The 21,100-nt window shown below is 39.0% G+C and overlaps 2 protein-coding genes across 5 annotated transcripts in view; both read right to left on the bottom strand.

Annotated features, from left to right (window-relative positions):
- AASDH (aminoadipate-semialdehyde dehydrogenase) overlaps positions 1 to 4,572 on the bottom strand; it is a 37,407-nt gene extending 32,835 nt beyond the window's left edge. For 3 of the 4 annotated variants that reach the window (XM_044224983.1, XM_044224986.1, XM_044224987.1), the window contains exons 1-2: positions 4,471 to 4,572; positions 1,402 to 1,676 (exon numbers count right to left, since the gene is read on the bottom strand). In XM_044224983.1, the coding sequence (XP_044080918.1) occupies positions 1,402 to 1,631 (230 nt within the window). In that variant the 5' untranslated portion in view covers positions 1,632 to 1,676; positions 4,471 to 4,572. Of the gene's footprint in view, positions 1 to 1,401; positions 1,677 to 4,331; positions 4,346 to 4,470 lie in introns of those variants that run through there. The other variant, XM_044224985.1, reaches the window with a different exon arrangement.
- Positions 4,573 to 13,258: 8,686 nt separating this feature from the next.
- The window catches only part of PPAT (phosphoribosyl pyrophosphate amidotransferase), a 37,538-nt gene continuing 29,696 nt past the window's right edge, over positions 13,259 to 21,100 (bottom strand). The window contains exons 6-11 of the mRNA XM_044225226.1: positions 20,858 to 20,930; positions 20,159 to 20,310; positions 19,627 to 19,754; positions 17,915 to 18,136; positions 16,781 to 16,901; positions 13,259 to 15,697 (exon numbers count right to left, since the gene is read on the bottom strand). Coding sequence (XP_044081161.1) covers positions 15,501 to 15,697; positions 16,781 to 16,901; positions 17,915 to 18,136; positions 19,627 to 19,754; positions 20,159 to 20,310; positions 20,858 to 20,930 — 893 coding nt within the window. The 3' untranslated portion in view covers positions 13,259 to 15,500. The remainder of the gene's footprint in view (positions 15,698 to 16,780; positions 16,902 to 17,914; positions 18,137 to 19,626; positions 19,755 to 20,158; positions 20,311 to 20,857; positions 20,931 to 21,100) is intronic.

Raw genomic sequence — 21,100 nt, 5'->3', positions numbered from 1 at the left:
CCCGATTCGGGGCTCAATCCCAGGACCCTGGGATCATGACCTGAGCTAAAGGCAGAGGCTTAACCCACTGAGCCACCCAGGTGCCCCAATCCAAGATTTTTTAAAGATAATGTATTAAGTCCGATATACTTGGTTAACATCACTACTAAAATACCATATAATAGCAGAGTCTTCTTTCTTATCTATAATAATGTAAGGTAAATATCCACATGTAACTTACTAGTATGCAGATTAATACCATCTATACTACAAATGACATTTCGCCAAAACCAGGAAACCTTGGGCGGGGGGGGGGAAACAACTTTAAAATTGATTTTTAAGTGGCAATAAGATCCAAAATCAGTTAGTTATTTAAATAAAATTACTTTGAGGTAGAGCGACCTGGCTGGCTCAGTCAATAGAGCATACGATTCTTGATCTTGGGGTTGTGGGTTTGAGCCTCACTTTGATGTAGAGATTACTTCAAGATAAAACTTTTTAAAAAGTATATGTAGGTATATATACTTAGAGGTATTATTTTGGGGACAATAGATTTTTGTAGGAAATTATCAATAAAATTTGTCAATGATTGGATGGAAGTACATTTTTTAAAATTTTTTAAAAAATTACTTTTTTTGCTTTACACTTATACAATTAATCTACTAACACACACCCCATGGGATGAATATCAACTTTTCTAATTTTTTAGCAGCTCTTATTTACTGCAGAACCTAGTACAGAAATCACTATGTAAGAATAATATTCTAGAACAACTCAATGAACATTTTGCAAATGATCATTTAAATCAGTGTCTTCCTCAGTTCCTAGCTCAGTTTTTATGAACCATCATCCAAAACTCTTATTTACTCATTCATTCACTTACTAAATACCCGAGTACCTAAAACTTTGTCTCAGGGGGGAAAAACCAGTTACATTATTTCTGAAACACTTGTTTTCTTTGATATAACAGAATTTATGACTGTTTTCTTTATGACTGTTTTCTTTTGACAGACAAAAGAAACCCTTATATTTTGGAGATATATAAGTATTCTATTAGCAAAAACTTCTGGTCTCTCCTAAATAAACTTATATTAACTTTAATGATTAAAAGTAATCTTGGGGTATGGGTGCCTTGGTGGCTCATTCGGTTAAGCATCTGCCTTCAGCTCAGGTCATGATCCCAGGGTTCTGGACCCCCCTAGCTGTCTCCCTTGCTTGTGCATAGGTGCTCTGTCAAATAAATAAATAAAATCTTTAAAAAACAATAATTTGGGGGTAAATATGAATTCCATCAGCTTACAATCGAACAAGCAATACATAAAAATAAAATAGTAAACAGAGTATTAAATTACAACATATTCTGTGTATTAAAGAATTATAAATTAGGTTAGAAAACTAAAATTTTAATATTAAAACAATTACCCTAAAATCCAAGAGGGTAAGTTTATCCCAGGATGGCAGTAGAGACCAACTTCCCGAATTCCTTGAAAGTCACAGTGTAATTGTAGGAAATTTGATAATTCTGAAGCAACAGTAACCACAGTTTTATAGGTATAATAAACTGGAGGCTGGCTGTTACACTCATCAAAACATACAGCTATTTTATCTGAATAAATGGAGGCAGCCTGATGCACCAGTTCTTGAAGAGTCATTTCACTGAAGTTTCTCTAAGCATCATGGGTAGCAGAGAACTCCACCTACATACAGAAATATTATGGGAACAGAGAATTTTAGGGAACCTGGTAGGATGAGAAAGAGAGAGGGAAACTTCTATATAAATCAATCCTCACAAAAATAAATATATCAAAAACATAATTAATCTCAGAGCCCAGGAATGATCTGTGGTGAGACAAGGTGGTTGAAAATTAATTTGATACCACTGACCTAACACTGGGTCAGTGCCGGAAGAAAATTTGGGAGAGGAGTGGTATATACAGGGGAGAAAAAATCAGGTAAAAATGTAGTCTCTATCGACTGCCCACAATAGGAAAAAACAAAAAAATTAACCAATAAAACTACATGCTTTTTTTTCTCTTTTTTTGGTTATCATCCCAGATTAAGGCAAAGTGGTTAAAATCCTGCACACTGTCTTTGAAAAGACTAATGGGAATAAACTGTGCTTTTAGGAACTGAACTTAAGTGACAGCACAATAAACCCTTGACAGAAAAAAGAAAAGAACTACCTACATCCACCCAATTTTAGTCCACTATACATAAACTATATTATTTATTATAATATTTCAGAGATCACAAATAGTCCCTTTTATAAATGCTGAATAACCTCTTTATTCTCTACATTTAAATTCCCAATAAATTCATTTAAATTACAGCATTACAACTCAAAGCATTCTATTAATATTCTCTGAACTTCAATAAAAATACAAAGATTTTAAACAGTATTTCATCAAAAAAAATTTTTAGGGATCATCGGTTAAGAAACAACTGCTGGTATTTCCTTGAGATATAAGTGATTTTCTTCTCTTCTATGAACTCCTTTCCATATTTCAAAAGCAAGATTTACGAAGTAGCCTAGTTTTTTTTCTTACTTGCGTATACATATTTGAACTGATTTCATTGATTCAAAATAAAATAAACTGTTACCTATATAATTTTATTTATATGAATTAGGGGAGACTGGGTGGCTCAGACCCTTGAGCGTCTGCCTTCGGCTTCGGTCATGATCCCAGGATCTTGGAATTGAGTCCCGCATGGGACCCCCTGCTCGGCCCGGAGCCTGCTTCTCCCTCTCTCTCTGCCTCCCCCGGCTTGCGCTCTATCAAATAAATAAAATCTTTTAAAAAATTTTATATGAATTAGAAAACAGAACGTTCCTAACGAGTGCAAAATGAACCAACCACCATTAAGATCCATAAGGTTTGAAAATGTTAGGATATCTAAATACAAAATGTAAAAATCTCACTGTAGTGTAGTTTTTAATAAGCATTTCTATATTCTCTGCTGTAATGTACAAGATAAAAAGATTGAATTTTTCCTCATACACACAAATTGGATAAAGACTGTTCATAGCATGCATTAATTATTCCAAATACGTTTATTACAGGAGGTACAGTCAGTGCAGATCTGCCATCACTGTCTCCTGCTATCAGTAACAAATTGCTCACATTATAAGGCATTTTCACAAAAATGTTATACTGTATGTATACTGTATGTATAAAATGCTATACTGTATGCCCCCCCAAAATGCATTTTTAATGCAAACACAATTACAGCAGTTAAGTATTTTTCACATGAGGACATTCTGATTATTATTCTCCAAAATACTTAACATCAAAGGGGAAAGATTATAAAGCTTAAACTTTTAAAAAATATTTTCATAGCAAATTGCAACACTCAACACACATATCTATATAATTCAGATGTTTTTATACTTTTTTTTTTAAAAGATTTTATTTATTTATTTGACAGAGAGAGATCACAAGCAGGCAGAGAGGCAGGCAGAGAGAGAGGAGGAAGCAGGCTCCCTGCTGAGCAGAGAGCCCGATGCGGGCCTCGATCCCAGGACCCTGAGATCATGACCTGAGCCGAAGGCAGCGGCTTAACCCACTGAGCCACCCAGGCGCCCTGTTTTTATACTTTTAACTGCCAGTTCCCTGGTGGTTGCTACAGAAACTTAAGGCAAGATCTATTGTGTGAGGTTTTTTTTTTTTAATCAATCAAATACATTCTCTCCAGTAAAAAAATATATACTTATTCGACTCCCAAACATTTCTGAGACCTCCCCTCATGGAGGGGAGGAAATCTGGTAAGCAGATTTTGTATGTAATGCATATTCGCTACTTCCTTTACAACAGTAGACGCTATTAAGTTACCAAGGTCTTAAGAGTGTCAACAAATTCTCGTGCTCCAAGGGTTCTCTTCCTACCTTATCAGTTACTTTATTTTTTTTGAAGATTTTTTATTTTATTTATTTGACAGACACAGATCACAATTAGGCAGAGAGGCAGGTAGAGAGGGGGAAGCGGGCTCCCTGCTGAGCAGAGAATCGGATGTGGGGGCTCCATCCCAGGCCCCTGAGATCATGACCCGAGCCAAAGGCAAAGGCTTATCCCACTGAGCCACTCAGGTGCTCCTACCAGTTATTTTAAAAAGACAGTTAAATAATCTAGAAACGTTACTGTGCTGCATCCATTGGCTTCTTAATTTACATTATGCAATGACATTTAGTAACAATGCACTCTGTAGCTCCCCAAACACTTTCGTTCGCTCTTTCAAACCATACGAGCAAACAGTAGAGCAGATTTCTTTCTTTCAGAACGAAGCGGCAAAGGGTCTGAGGCTGGGTAACCCTGGAGAGATCACACAGATGAGTTCAGCCTCTGCACGCCACCAACCTGCCAGACGCCACTGTCACACCCCGGACTAGGCGGTGGCCCTGAGGCTGAACGAAGCTGCACACCCAGCCTGAAGCCTCCCCCTACTTCAGTTCCCTCACACAGGCCCCCGCTGGATGCAGCCTCCTGCGAGACTCACTCAGAAGGCCTGAGGACTGCGGCAGAGGCTTTAGCCCATCCGGACCTTCCAAAAGACCGAACCCAGCATCTCCCGCAACACACGTGAAAGCAACCATTACCCACAAGCCGTAACGCTTATCCACCGCACGGGCCGCCGGGATCTGAGAGGCACCGGCTCTCGCGTGATCTTCTGCGTCGCTGCATTGACGTCAGCTGAAGCGACCGAGGGCTGATGGTGTCTCGCTGCCCTGCCCCTTCCGGATGATCTTGCGGCAACCTGGGAGGAGATCTGGCACTGCTTCTGCCTACTGCGCTCAACTCTGACACCTGTTGTTGTCACGCTGGATTTTGGACAGGGTTTGCCAAGACTTTGGAGCTGACCAGCTTAGAATCATGCCCTTTCATACTTAAACTCGGGTGAGATACTTTAATTTGAAACCGCTCTCTCCTTGTCCACAAAGTGGAGAGAAAGAGACTGTCTAGGCTTGATGGGAAGGAAGGTGATATAGCGGTGAAATGCAATAGTAAATGGACTTAATCCATCTGACATTTTCTGAGAGTAGAAGTAGAGTTTGGAAGACTGAGTGCCGTGATGAACCCTGCAAAGGAGGTCCCTGTTAAAATTGGGCTGACATTTTAATTGCAAGAAACAGATTTAAACGATGATTAAGAAATTTTCAGCGTACAGTAGTCGCAATAAAATAGGTCGGGGGCGGGGGAGAGAGTTACCTAAGCTATATGCCTGAATAATAATTGGTTAACAAGTTATTACAGTTGGAGACATGTAAACTATTACAGGTGTCAAGGGAAACAATAAGTGTTATTTTTAAGCTACTCTGCAACAGCAGAGATGAAGTGATCAGGTTTTTTAAATTTTTGCTTAAGGACTGAGAAGACCACCCAGTATTGACTATATATGAAAAGTCATGGGACATCCTCTTGTCCTTAGGGGTCAGTGGCAAGAAACTATCAGTAAGCCAAGCAAGAGATAGATCCATCCTTGCACAATGGTTTCACACGGATGTACCACAGCCTACTCAAACTATTGGGGGGGCGGGCGGTGTTGTCCCCATACGTTTCTGTATTTGAGAATAACACCATCATCCAGCCAGCAAAGAAACCTAGATACCACCCTCGCCTTTTTCTTTACCCTCCTATATCCAATCAGAGCCTGTCTCCACTCCTCAAAGTCAGCTGACTACATCAGAATCACCTGTGATGATGTTAAACAAAGATTCTAGATTCGTGGACCTCCATCCCCATAGCTTCTCATTAAGTTTTCTACTGAGGGGCCTCAATCTGCCTTTTTAAAACGCTCACATCTTCATTTCTGCTACTGCTACCTTAGTTCAGGTCTTCTTGGTCAGCTTTTCCCTAAAGCCTATCTAGCCTCGCTTGGCTCTAACTCTGTATTGCTGCTAGAGGGGTGTTGGTTTTATTATAAAATTTCAACTTGGATAGTAATGATAGGTTTTTTTTTAAGTTGTTTTTTCCCCTTGTACAATCTACTTTTTTTTTTTTTCTTCTGTTGGTTTTGGACACTGTCTTCCACATGAGAGGCTTCCTGGGGTATCTGGTAGTTGTGAATTACCTGTGCATATTTAAAAGTGGGACATTTGGGACGCCTGGGTGGCTCAGTTGGTTAAGCTGCTGCCTTCGGCTCAGGTCATGATCCCAGGGTCCTTGGATCGAGTCCCACATCAGGCTCCTTTCTCGGCAGGGAGCCTGCTTCTCTTGATGCCTCTGCCTGCCACTCTGTCTTCTTGTGTGTACTCTCTCTCTCTGACAAATAAATAAAATCTTTTAAAAAAATAAAAGTGGGACATTTGACTTGATCAACAAACTTGTTGAAAATCAAGTTGAGAGAAAAGGGCTTGGTGTATGTTTGGGGGTGTGTGTCTCAGAATTGAGTATAAAATTTATCACTTAATTCTAATTTCAGGTTTCTAATGTCCTCCAATATGAAGACATTGTTTTAGGGGCACCAGGGGGGCTCAGTCGGTTGAATGTCCAACTCGACCTCAGTTCAGGTCTTAATCTCAGCGTTGTAAGTCCAAGCCCTGCATTGGGCTCCATGCCGGGTGAGGAGACCACTTACAATTAAGGGACACCTGGGTGGCTCAGTCAATTAAGAGTCCACCTTCAGCTCAGATCTTGATCCCAGGGTCCTGAGGGCTCCCTGCATAGTGGGGAGTCTGCTTCTCCCTGTCCCTCCCCCACCGGTCATGGCCACTCTCTCAAATAAATACAATCTTTAAAAAAATTTTTTTTATTAAAAAGGTACCTGTGTGGCCCAGATAGTTAAGGTCCAACTTCTGGTTTCAGCTCAGGTCATGATCTCAGGGTTGTCAGATTGAGCCCCCATAGGGTTCCGTGCTCAGAAATCTCAAGAATTCTTTCTCTCTCTGCCCCTCCAGCTCATGCATGCTCTCTCTCAACTCTTTTTTTTTTTTTTTAATTTTTAAGAAGAGAGAACAACAACAACAAAAAACCCCAAAGACATTGTTTTACTTTCTCCTGAACACAATGGCCTTCAGAATTAGGCTATACAGGGGTGATAGGTAGGGGCACAAAGATGTAACTCATTCCTAAATGAACTTCCAATGCTGTTATCCTCGTCACCCCTTTCCAGAAGCCAACTTCTCAGTTTTTTAAGAGGTTCTGTGGTGTAAATAGGATTGTTTATTGGCTTTGCCGCTGCTGGTTTAGAATTTAGTTTTTCCAAATCAGCTGAGCCCTTTGCTTTTGCCTCCAGAATCTTTTCCTCTATCCTTGAGAGTTTAGGACTCTTAAATCCCTTTACTGTCACTTTCAGGGGGTCTTAAGAGGAAGCAAATGCAGAAGACTAAGTTCAAAACACCATTTTTACCTGGTAATCTAGAATGGTAATTCTAAAATATATATCAGATTAATCATAGCATTCTTCTGCGGTGCCTGGGTGGCTCAGTGGGTTAAGTATCTGCCTTCAGCTCAGGTCAAGATCTCAGGGTCCTGGGATTGAGCCCTGCATGGGGCTCTCTGCTCAGCAGGAAGCCTCTCTCTCTGCCTGACTCTCTGGCTACTTGTGATCTCTCTGTGAAATAAATATAGTCTTTTTTCAAAAAAAATCATAGCATTCTCCTGCTTAAGACCTTCTTTAGTGGTCTCTCATTGGCTGCAGGAAGACATTCAGACACCTTACCAAGATAAAGAGGATGGCTCATTATCTAACCCTACCTGTAACACTTAACCACAGCTCTCCTACCCTCCATATTCCTCATACATGGTCCTGGAAGTTCAGCTATGATTAAGACCCTAGTAAATCTTCTGAGCCAAATATCCACACCCGTGTTCTGGCAGGGTTTCAGGCTGAAATACCCTTTCTTCTCCCCAAGTCTGCTTGATGAACATTTACCCCTTTTATGAAAACACAGCTTAAACATCACCTCCTTGGGACGTCTGGGTGGTTCAGTCGGTTAGGCTTCTGCCTGTGGCTCAGGTCATGATCCCAGGGTCCTGGGATTGAGTCCCACATCAGGCTCCCTGCTCAGCAGAGAGCCTGCTTCTCCCTCTGCCTGAGATCACTCGTGTGCTAACAAATAAATCATAAAAAATAAAACCACCTCCTTGGTGCCTTTCTTCAACGCTTGTATTAGAATTTACCTCCCCTCACCATCCCATGAACCCAGCATACTGTTGGGAGGGACACTCTGCCGTGGTCCTGAGTGTCCTTGCAAATTCTTGCTGGGTATGCCAGAAACACAAGGTATTGATTGCTTTTTATTCAGGTCATTTGTCAGGCCTGGCTGTTTGGGGTGATGGATCTCCAGACCTGAGGTAATGTTTTTCCCAAGGAGCAGGTTTGCTTCCATTTACTATAAAAGCAAATCCCCCAAACTTAATATTCCTTTCCTGTCACACAACTCACAGCAAGTGCAGACATCCATCTCTGCCTAACTCCATCTCCCCAGTGGGACTTGGGAAACATGGGGAACTGACAAAAGAAGTTCTGGCCACTTTTTGCCATGAGCAATGCATTTCTCTTTGACCCAGAAATCTCAGGTCTACTACCATGAAACAGTGACAGTAATAGCTTTTCAGTAGGGTACAAGCCTAGACCCTTTCCAAACGGTGACTTATACTTCTTACAGAACCTGGCAACAGCTGCATTATTTCTTTGACTTCTTATACTAAATAGTTAAGTACCTTGAAAACAGTTTCATTTCGTATGCACCTGTCTCCCCAACTATCTTTTTATTCTTCTCCCTCCACTACATCAATTCCTGGGAAATATCAAATGCCTATCCCAGAACCTTGCTGATCCTTTGTCCATTTATTGATGCATTCTAACTTCACTTCTTTTCACCTAATTCTCCATTCATCTCAGTTGCCAATGTCATTTCTTTTAAGAATAAAAATTTCATAAACAATTTTGATTATCCTTGACCTTACCTCCAATGTGTGGGTTTTCCATCCAACCCACAATTAACTCAGGAAGAGCCAGTTGGAAGAAACGCAGAGGACAAGGTATGTGGAAAGGGAGCATGGAGCTACCATGCTCTCCAAGCATACCAGTCACGCGAGTCTCCATGCCACCAACCCGGAAGTTCTCCATACCCTGTGTCCTTCCGGGTTTTTATATGCTTAATTATGAGGGCATGATTAATTTTTTAAAAAGATTTTATTTATTTGACAGAGATCATAAGTAGGCAGAGGCAGGCGGGGCGGGGGGCGCTAGCAGGATCCCTGCTGAGCAGAGAGCCCAATGCGGGGCTCGATTCCAGGACCCTGAGATCATGACCTGAGCTCAAGGCAGAGGCTGCAGAGGCCAGGTGCCCCAGGCATGATTAATTTTTTAAAGATTTTTAGAAATTTATTTGACAGAGGCATAGCAAGAGAGGAAGGGGGAGTGGAAGAGGGAGAAGAGGATTTCCTGCAGAGCCGGGAGCATGATGTGGGGGCTCGATCCCAGGACCCGGGGATCAAGACCTGAGCGGAAGGCAGATGCCCAACAATCAACAACCAAGCCATCCAGGCGCCCCGAGGACGTGATTAATTAGATCATTGGGCGTTACCAGTTGATTCAATCTGTAGCTCCTCTCCCCTCCGTCAAAGACAAGATGGGGCTGGATGTTCAACCTGATGATCACATGGTTAGTTCCCAAGGCAAGTAGTCCTTGTTCATAGGTGTTTTTAGAAAGTCACCTCATTCACATAAACTCAGGTGTGGTTGAAAAGAGTTTGTTATGAATAGTGACACCTTTATTAAAGGCAAACCAAAAAACCCTCAACCACAGAGAATTAACAAGTGGTTACCATAGAGGAGGTGGGTGGGTGGGGGATGGGTGAAATAGGTGATGGGGGTTAAGAGTACACTTCCCATGATGAACACCGAGTAATGTATGGACCTGTTGAATCACTGTATTGCACACCTGGAACTAATTTAGCACTGTATGTTGATTACACCGGAGTTTTTTTTTTTAAACCACACCTTTATTTCTCCTACCACTTAGGAAATCTCAAGGACTTTAGGATAACTGTGCTAGAAATAAGATAAAGACCAAACATGTATTTATTATAAATCACAGTATCATACTACCCTGAAGACAAGGCTAGCTCCCTGTTGTGCGCTTTGTAGCATCACAGCTGGTATAATGGCGTTATTTGATTTACTCTTTAACAGTGCTCAGCTGCCCAGTTGAAGATGGAGAAAATTAGTGGTTGGGTTCATTCAGGCTTGTTTTGTCAGATGGCTAGGAAAGAACGAAGTGATGAAGGAGGTCCCACTGTTCGCAAGAGGGAGTCCATTTTATTAAAGTTCTGCAGGGGACCCAATAACATTATATACATACAAATACTACATAAAATATATAAAAGGGGTGCCTGGGTGGCTCAATGGGTTAAGCCCCTACCTTCAGCTCAGGTCATAGTCTCAGGGTCCTGGGATTGAGCCCCACATCAGGCTCTCTGCTCAGCAGGGAGCCTGCTTCCCCCTCTCTCTACCTGCCTCTCTGCCTCTCTGTGATCTCTCATTCTGTCAAATAAATAACATCTTGAAAAAATATATATATATAGAAGTATATGTTTGAAAGAGACAGAGATACACGTATTTTTAAGAAACTGGCTCATAAAATTGTGAGGGCCAACAAGTTTGAAGTCTATAGAGCAGGTCAGTAGGCTGGAAACTCTGGCAGGGTTTCTGTGTTGCAATTTTGAAAATTCTACCTTCAAGAAACCTCCACCTTTTTTTTTTTTTAAATATTTTATTCATTTATTTGACAGACAGAGATCACAAGTAGGCAGAGAGGCAGGCAGAGAGAGAGAGAGAGGAGGAAGCAGGCTCCCCGCTAAGTAGGGAGCCCGATGTGGGACTCGATCCCAGGACCCCGAGATCATGACCTGAGCTGAAGGCAGCGGCTTAACCCACTGAGCCACCCAGGTGCCCCAAGAAACCTCCACCTTTATTCTTAAAGACCTACAACTGACTGGATGAGGCCCATTCACATTCTGGAGAGTAATCTGCTTTCTTCAGTCTACTGCTGGGGCACCTTGGTGGCTTAGTCTGTTATGTGTCCAACTCTTATTTAGGTTCGGGTCATGATCTCAGGGTCATGGAATTGAGCACGACATGCGTTGAGCCCTGCACTGAGTGGGGCTCTGTGCTCAGCAGGGAGTTCACTTGAGAGTCTCTCTCTCCCTCTGCCCCTCCCTCTACTCAGGCTCTTTCTAAAATCAATCTTTTTTTTTTTTTTTAAGTCTACTGATTTAAATGCTAATCAAATCTAAAAAATAACTTCACCAATCTAGATTGGTATTTGAACAAACTGGGCACCACAGCCTAGCCAAGTTAACACAAAATTATCTCCTCAATCTGTATGTCAAACAAATTAATTTTCAGTAAAGCAAATTCAAAGGCTGTGGGCCCCTTTTGTATAATCATTTTCCATTTTGTCACAGGGCAAGGAGTTCAGTTATTAAGGTAGATCCTGAGAACTTCCAAAACAGTTAAAAGCATTGGTTCTGGTGCACCTGGGTGGCTCAGTGGGTTGAGCCTCTGCCTTCAGCTCAGGTCGTGATCTCAGGGTCCTGGGATTGAGCCCCACATCGGGCTCTTTGCTCGGCAGGGGAGCCTGCTTCTCCCTCTCTCTCTCTCTGCCTGCCTCTCTGCCTACTTGTGATCTTTGTCTAATAAATAAATAAAATCTTAAAAAAAAAAGAAGTATTGGTTCCTGTCATCGTTTAACAACTTCTCAGCTACAGAAGAAAAAATTTATGCACATTCAAAAATGAGTTTACACTGCATACCATAGCTTAGTCTAAAATGTCTAAGGGGTTTGCAGTTTTTCCCGAGAGGCTTGGATTTTCATTTGGACTTATAAACAAGAAAGCAATTTTCCTTAGGAGTTGACAAGGCTCTATTTGAAATCCAAAGAAAGAAGGCATAAGAAGTGACGCCCTGGGGCAAGATTTTCAGAGGCAACAGCATATATGCATATATTACTTTTTGTTTAGAGGTGGGTCTTGGTATGTTTATTTTATTTTATTTTTTTAAAGATTTCACTTGTTTTATTTGACAGACAGAGATCACAAGTAGGCAGAGAGGCAGGCAGAGAGAGAGAGAAGGAGGAAGCAGGCTCTCCACCAAGCAGAGAGCCTGACTCGGGGTTCGATCCCAGGACCCTGAGATCATGACCCGAGCCGAAGGCAGAGGCTTCAACCCACTCAGCCACCCAGGTGCCCTGGTATGTTTATTTAAAAAACAGACTATATTGGGGTGCCTGGGTGCCGCAGTCGTTAAGTGTCTGCCTTCGATTCAGGTCGTGATCCCAGCATCCTGGGATCAAGTCCCACATCAGGCTCACTGTTTGGCGAGAAGCCTGCTTCTTCTCCTCCTCCTGCTTATGTTCCTTCTCTCACTGTGTCTCTGTCAAATAAATAAAATCTAAAAAAAAAAGAGAGAGAGAGAGAGAGACTATTTTCTAGAGTACTTTTAGTTCACAGCAAAATCGAAGTTCTCACAAACCCCCCCAACCCCAAACATGCACAGCCTCCCCCATTATCTTTCAACTGATAAGCCTACATGGACACCTCATTATCATCCAAAGTCTATAGTTTACATTAGGGTTTACACTTGGTTTTGTACACCATGGGCTGGAACAAATATATAATGACATGTATCCACCATCACAGGAGCACAGAGAGCCGTTTCATGGTCCTAAAAATTCTCTGTGCCCTTCCTATCATATGTTCCTCCCCACCAACCCCTCATGTCTCCAGTTTTGCCTTTTCCAAAATGGCGTATAGTTGGGAGTCGCACAGTATACAGCTTTCACAGACTGGCTTCTTTCCCTTGGTAATATGCATTTAAGTTCCCTCCGTGTCTTTCTGTGGTCTGCTAGCTCTTTTCTTTTTAGGACTGAATAATATTCTATTGCCTGGATGTACCACAGTTTATTGATTTACATACTTTGATTAAAAAAAAAATTCCCCCAACACACAAACACATGCACGCACACATTTTGGAAATCTGTGACACCTCTTCTGTTCCACTCCCCATTCCCACTAGTCCTTCTGCAGAGTTTGCTAATATTATAGTGCTTACTTATTAGCATTACATTTTAAATAACGTTATGTGTCCTTTCTACTCAGCCAGGAGTTTTTTCCTGTTCATAAGCAATGGCCTATTTATTGAAATGTCTGGATCAGAGAAATAAGATCTGACTAGCTGGTATCAAGAATGAAGCGTGGATGTCACTACTACTGTGCTATTCATTATAATGCACTAAATAAAGGTCACTATTAAAAAAAAGCACACACGCATATTTAAACACACTTATTACTTATTACATGTATTTGTCACCAACGCATCACAATGAAGTCACAAAAAAGTAGGCTTAGTTTAATTCACAATAAAGATCCTGTGAAAACACATTTTTTATCTGTTTTGTGATTTTCAATACTCTGCTTATTTTAATTTAAAGCAGTTAAACAACACTTGAGAGTAAAAAACTGTAATTTAACTGACTTCAGAAATTTAGGAAATAAAATGTCATGATGGAGAAACATTAAGAAATTTGTAGAATTACCAAACTCTCACAGTACCATATTCCTTTATAAAAGCATATCAGTAAAACAAAATAAAAACAATGGGAGACAAAAAACTATGGAAAACACAAAAGTCAAATCAGAGATTTTGGTTTAGTACTTTCCCTGAGTCTCTTGTTTTTAAAAATCAAATGTAAGTGAGGCCAATTCAAAATTGACCCACAGGTCTTGTCTCCTCCATGCTGATGTGAGGAATACATTTAAGACAAGAGGCTATACACTCAAATGGTCCCAGGGCTTTATTCAAATGCCAATTTGCTTATGTCACTGCCACAGGGTTATGTGACCCGCTACTGCCCGCTGCATATGGGCTTAAAGAACTGTCAAGATTTTATCTTGGCCTGCCACACATAATATAACATATGAGACTATATACCAAATGAAGACAGAAGATTTCAGTTATTAATAAATATTAAATTTCTAAATGGATTTGGACACTATATACATCAAATTAAGGTAACTTAACACAGAAACAAACACCTTTATGTTTTAAAAAATCTCACATAAACAGGAGTTGGGGGCAGGTCAACTTAAAATTTTCAATCTCAGATGTTATAAGAAAACACTTTTAAAAAACTGTGTTTCTTAAATCCCAATAAAATAAAAGTAGAAAAAAGTGATAAGGTGATGCTCAGAATTAGATGGGCATGCTAATTCCAAAATAGGTGTCATCTCGATTCTTAAACAAAATTGGCCCCTACCATGTTTCTACTTGATCATTTCAACTATGTATATATATTTATACATATATGTGTGATATATGTGTATATGTTTGCAAATGATCAAGCACTTCATTAAAAGAATATAATTAATAAGGATAAAAAGGTTGTTAGAATCTAAAAATTTATTTTTTACTTCAAATGTACTAGGTTACTTGCTGGGCTTATACTATAAGGGCACTAAGTAGTATGAATCATACTTTATAGTCAAATGTAGGAAAACTCCTTCCACCGACCTGTTTTTAGAATCATTTTTAAGACATCTCAAAGACAGATGGCAAAGCACTGCTAAACTGTATGTCTCCCTTTATCAGAACGAAATCTCAATTTCAGAATAACAGCCAACATTTCAAAACCTAATAATCATGCACTATCTTAAAATTGAGGGGTGAAATGATTCTAACCTCCAAAAGTATGACACTTTTTCATACTTCTATAATTTTAAATCTTGCAATATAAGTACCCCGTTGCACAGGCGGGAAAAGCGAGGCACAAAAAGGCATATATTTGTAAGACAGGGAAGCCAAGGTCAAAACTACACTGAGAACTCCAGGAACCTGCCACTTTTGGGATATAAAGGATTCAAGGTTTGCATGAAATGTTCTATTTAACTCATGTCCTGTTTGCATCATACCACCTTCGTTTAACCTCCTTCTAACTCTTTAAAGCATGGACCTACCAAATGCCATTTACCCCTGCCTTCTCTGACCAGGTAAAAAAGGCTAGCCAATGCTTGTGCGTTTCAAAGAAATAACAAAAAACAAAAGAAACACCGATGTTGTAGTATTTTATACAATTAGCAAGGTTCAATTATGAAAATATTCCACAACTGAATTTCAATAACTTTCAAGAAACAGTCCACAAAATTCTCTAAGAATCTGTGGGAAGGTATAGTGCCTGGCAATATTCACTAAAACAGAAATTTACCTATTCTTTGCATTACTGTTGCTGATGCAAAATTAAATGTATATGATCTCAGAAGTGGTAGCCTCAAAGTACTAAACTACGAAATAAAAACTGAAAGGATCATCCAAATTCCTAGATAACACCAAAATATTTATCTAGGATTGTTAAAGAAAGCACTTTGGTACTTTTCTCAGAAATCTCAAAACTTATAAAGGTAAACATAAGCATGTGGCATTTTACATCGTTTCAAGGGAGTAACAGTAAATGGACAGGGTGTTAACTACCACTAAAACTTCTTGACCAACTTTGTATCTTAGAAAATCGTATTTGTCCCTACCAGCTACCATTCCAATTCCACAGGGTATTTTCCAGTGAGACAAGCTGTACAATGACCATTCTTTTCAAAGCATTCCAGACCATTCCCATTCTCTTGAATCATAATATCCTGCTTTTCCACTTTCTGTTTTTTAAACTTTATCCCTTCTTGTACAGATGAAACCAGTCCTCCCACTGATAGATACACAACACTGTTTGCTCCTAAAAAAAAGAGAGAAAAAGAAAGAGAGAAAAAGGAAAAGGTCATTACACTTCCTTTGGAAAAGATGATCTGCCTCAAAAGACAACAGTTACAAACAGAAAAACTCAAGCCAGGATAAAAATTCCTCCTTTAGCTTCTTTAAAAGGAGGAGGAGGAGGGAAGGAGTAAGTAATAAAACTCTGGGCCTTTATTATTTTTTAAAACATGAAATTGGAATTCAAGGAAGAATATAATTTAAAATAACAGTAGAAGCTTCAAATCTAGAATGCATTCAGAAAGCTTCAGGAGTAATTTTCTTGATTACAAAATAGACTCTGAAGTCAGGAAAATCTGGGTTCAATTTTAAGCTCAAGGTCACTTACTTTTCCCAAGTCTATTTTTTAATCTATAAGATTAGGGAAACATTGCCTAACTGTAAAGTAGCCATGATATTATTATAATAATATAGATATGTTCCCAGCAAAGGGTGAATGTTCACAATAAGGTATCAACTGGGTGATATTCAAAATATTTTAACTGGTAAGGCACAGCCATGTTAAAAGAACACCAGCCGTAATCAAGCAGTGTGGAGGTACCAAGGTACACCGGCTAAACATCCGTGTAACATTTAAATAGTTAATCTCACCTAATTTGAAAAGCAAATGTCTTCTCCAGGATAACCTAGATCTCCAAGTCTGCTGACTTCATTATCAAAGATAACCCTACAGTACCTTTTCACTTTCTGATTTGTACCCACATCCAAATTATTCCATTAGAATCTGTGGTAAAATGGTTTCTGTTTTTCTTGGGATCTGATCTCTGGGAGGCTTTAACTAAAATGCCTGCTGTTCCCTCTACCTGGAAAGCTTTTCTTCCTTTTCACTGGATCTCACCTTGGCCTAGGTCTCCAATATAGACTTACCATGGGGTCTATACACACCAGGCACTCTCATTATTCGGAAGAGTGTTCAATATCTGCTCAACATGTCATACAACATGTATTTTTAACAAATACTGGACATTGCTTTTTCCTACAAGGGTAAAAACTGACAAGCTTTGGATTTTCTCTGTGAAAAAAAGCTTAGAGAAATTTTAATACCTACCCAGATATTTTGCAAGATGTTCAAATTCAGGTTTATTGGCAATAAGCTCTTCTTTTGTTGGTATGTTTATTCCCATAAAGCATGGATATCTAATTGGTGGTGAAGCTACTCTAATGTGTACCTTGGAAAGAAATCATTTTCACACATTATTTTAACATTCATTTTAAGAATAATCATGCAAGGGGCGCCTGGGTGGCCCAATCAGTAAGCAGTCTGACTCTTGATTTGGCTCAGGTCATGATCTCAGCATCATGAGACAGAGCTTCGATTGGAGCCTGCTTGAGATTCTCTCTCCCCCTCTGTCCCTTACCTCCCTCACATGCTCTCAAGCTCTCTCTTGCATTCTTTAAAAAAATAATAATAATAATAATAATCTGAAGAGCTAATCATAATAACAGTCATAAAAAAGGTAGAAACTCACAACCACAATTACCTTAAAAAAAAAAAACAATCAAACTTTTTTACTTTTTAGACAGAAAGCGTGCATGAGCGGGAAGGGCAAAAGGAGAAGGAAAAGAGCCCCACTGGCACTCGACACTGAGCACAGAGCCTCATGCTGCGCTTGACCTCACGATCCCCGGATGGTAACCCTAGTAGAAACCAAGAGTCGGATTCCCCACTGACTGCGCCACCCAGGCGTCCCTCATAATCACAATTATCTTTAAAGCTTTGAAGAAAGACTGCCATTGCTTTCCATGCCACTTCCTCCTAAAACAGACTTTAGTTTTGAATCCATTCAACTATTAGTTATAAATGACATTTCTGTAATTGTAATTTATTTTTAAAAATCACTTCTGTAATTAGAATTACTGAGACAGTGGGTTAGAATAAGCTCTGAGATTTAAAAATATAACCCAATGTGGCAAATTTATTACAATAGGATTTGTTCTGCATCTTCAAAAAGACAAATACTCTAAAAATTTAAAAAGCATTCTATTTTGTGGCTTTAGTTTTGAAACTACATATATGTTTTCCAAGTTGTTGCACATAGTTATTACTAAAACAACTTATTTGAAAGATGACAATTTATTTTATTGAACTATCCATTTTCATTCACTGTCCTACACTGCAATTTTTATGCCAGTATCCTATGGTTAATTATCGACACTTTAGGATAATTTTAATATCACTTACCTCTTTTGCGCCAGATTCTTTGAGCAATTTGATTATGGGTGAGATGGTATTGCCTCTTACAATTGAATCATCTATAAGAACAATTCTTTTGCCTTTAAAGTTGTCCGACAATACTCCAAATTTTTTTGCAACACCAAGTTGTCTTAACCTCATGTTTGGTTGAATGAAGGTTCTTCCTACATACCGGTTTTTACACAGCACTTCCACGTATGGAAGCCCACACTGATAGACAAGAAATAAAAGGACATGAGACCCAATAGAGAACTGTAGGTTCCTATTTTCTCGAGGTCATGCTTCCATTATGATATGTATACAAACATTTATTTTTTATTATTTGACAGACAGAGATCACAAGCAGGCATAGAGAGAGGGAAGCAGGCTCCCTGCTGAGCAGAGAGCCTGATCTGGGGCTTGATCCCATGACCCTGGGACCATGACCTGAGCTGAACGTAGAGGCTTTAACCCACTGAGCCACCCAGGTGCCCCATGTACACAAACATTTTAAATTGGTATTCTGAACTCTCCATCAACAGATTACAATTTTCCTTCACTATTTAAACTACATGAAAAAAAGGCAAAAAGAAGAATCATTCAAAGTAATATACTCATTATATTTTCCACCAATTCGTGGGAAAACCAATTCATTTGCCAAGAGTTTCAATGCTTTTAAACAAATATTTCTCTGTTTTGGAAGGGAACACTAAGAATGTGAAGACATGACAAAGAATAAATCACTGTCAAAAAAATTCATAGCAATTAAAAATTATCAGCAAGAAATGAATTAAAACCAGTATACAAAGGATATGCTTTCTGAGGAGGCAGATGGTGATTTATCCTTCTTTCATTAATACCAATCTAAAATGTATGCATATTATTTCTTTTAAAAACAAATAACCTAAACTTTTCAGTGTAGTGAATGTTGAGCAGGATACCCCAGGATCGCTATAGTTATATAATCAACCTAGTTATGAAAAATGAAATTAAGCGTAGTACTAAAAACATTACATAAAATAAAATTTTAAAAAGTTAAAAAAAAAGAAGTTTTAGAAAAAAGGAGTGCCTGGGTGGCTCAGTCAGTTAAGAGATCAGCAGCCCTTGATCTCAGCTCAGGTCTTGATCTCAGGGTCATGAATTCAAGCCCTGCATGGGGCTCCGCACTTGGCATGGAGCCTACTTAAAATAATGAAATTTTAAAAACCTTAAGCAAAATAAACATAAATGGCTTTATTATCACCCATACTAAACACGAAACAAATATACCAGGCTACTTCAAGAAATGGGTTTTAATAATAAGTAAATATTACCACTAAATTCTATATATATTCAGGATGATATCTTTTTTTTTTTTTAAGATTTTATTTATTTATTTGACAGACGGAGATCACAGAGAAGCAGGCAGAGAGAGAGGAGGAAGCAGGCTCCCTGCTGAGCAGAGGGCCCTGGGACCATGACCTTAGCCGAAGGCAGAGGCTTTAACCCACTGAGCCACCCAGGCGCCCCAGGATGTTATCTTTTTAAATGAAGGGGATCGTTCTGAAAATCTTTGGGCGGACTCCACTAAAACAGGGCCACTGAATGAAAAGGCTGGAAAGTAACTCTATAAAGGATCCAACATTTTCTTTTTCTTTACACTATATTGGTTTCTCTTTATAAACAAGGATTTCCAATTTCAGAACTACAAAAGTATTTCACTACATGTCCAAAGAAAATACCTTTGCTGCATAACCAAGAGCAGCAGGGGTAGCAGATTCCGGAACAGTGCTAACCAAATCTGCATCCACAGGTGCTTCAATTGCCAGCTGCTGACCACAACGATATCTTACTGTGTAAACCATCTGGTCTGGAATGTTCGGGAAAGGAAACGGATTATTTTTTTCTTAACATGGTATTATTATTCTAAGAAAATTAGCTTGTTAGAATGCTGTACATGGAGTATAAGAAGTAAAGTAAAACGTATAAAACAACTAAAGTGGAAATAGTTAAACTGGGGAATTCATTATTCAAAAAAACCTAGCCTTAATACACATCTGAACATCATAATCCTTCCTCCTAAAAAGGAAAACAAAACCAAGAGTCAAATGAAAGAGAAAAATAGCCATCATATGACTTGTAGGTTCAGTCCCATATCCACAACAGAAAGCAGTGTGACTCCAAAGAGCCAGGTAAGTCTTTGAACCAAGAACTGCCACATTTTGATGAGGTAAATGCGATACTTCTATAAAAAGTTAAAGATATTTTATTTACCTTCAAATATACTATCTGGTCTTGCAAAATAAACATATTCAAAGATACAAAAGGCCACTGGGTTTCCTTCAGACCTTGGTATAACAGCAAGAGTTTGGACACTACGTTTGGTTATTTCCACGATTTCTCCAGGCAAGACTTCACGGTAATATCTTGGGAAACAATGTTAAAGAAAGAAGACTTTAAATAAACCAGACCTTAGGACTGATAATAAAATCTATTGTAAAGTATACACCAAGTCCCTGCCCTTATAAAGGAAAAGTGGTTCCATTTAAGAGATCGTTTAAAAATTAAAAAGTAATATTCCTCCTGCAGTAAATCTGTTTATCTTTTACCTCTGAAGTCTAATTTTGAATTTTGAAAAATAAAAGCCCTAAGTTTTACTGAGTTTTGGAAGAACAGAGGCTAAAGAGAACATTTTATTCTGGCTTAAATTTTTTGATTGTAACTATTCCTTGAGGAGATTCTTGAGTCTTCCTTTCTAAAAACAGGTCTCATGGTATTGTGAATACAAGATGGCAATTTCAGAATTAGAAGGTATTACAGGAACATTAAAGTCAGCGTACCTGCTGAATACAATGTACAAAAGAAACTGCATTTATAGATATGTCTTCTTACAGACATCAGAGAGATAACTTTCATTTAAAAATTTTTTATTGATATGGAAAAAGTGAATATGCTGAGTGAAATAAAACTTACCTTGCACCAATTGATAAAAAGCTACAAGATTCTGAAGATACCACCCATCCTTCTGTTTCTGAAGATTTTTTCTCTGTAAATCACAAGGCAATTTAGTTAATGGATTTAAGAAATTTTACAAGAGGCTACCTACTTCAAGTGAACAGTTAAACACCAAATAGATAAATTTAAAAACTATCCATTTCCACAACTTTTTGGTCCATTTCTACAACTTTAGGAGTACATGAATCTAACAAGAACTTA

Source organism: Neovison vison, chromosome 11 (genome assembly GCF_020171115.1).
Source record: "Neovison vison isolate M4711 chromosome 11, ASM_NN_V1, whole genome shotgun sequence".
In the NCBI taxonomy this organism is placed as follows: Eukaryota; Metazoa; Chordata; class Mammalia; order Carnivora; family Mustelidae; genus Neogale; species Neogale vison.
This window is presented reverse-complemented; position numbering and strand designations above follow the sequence as displayed.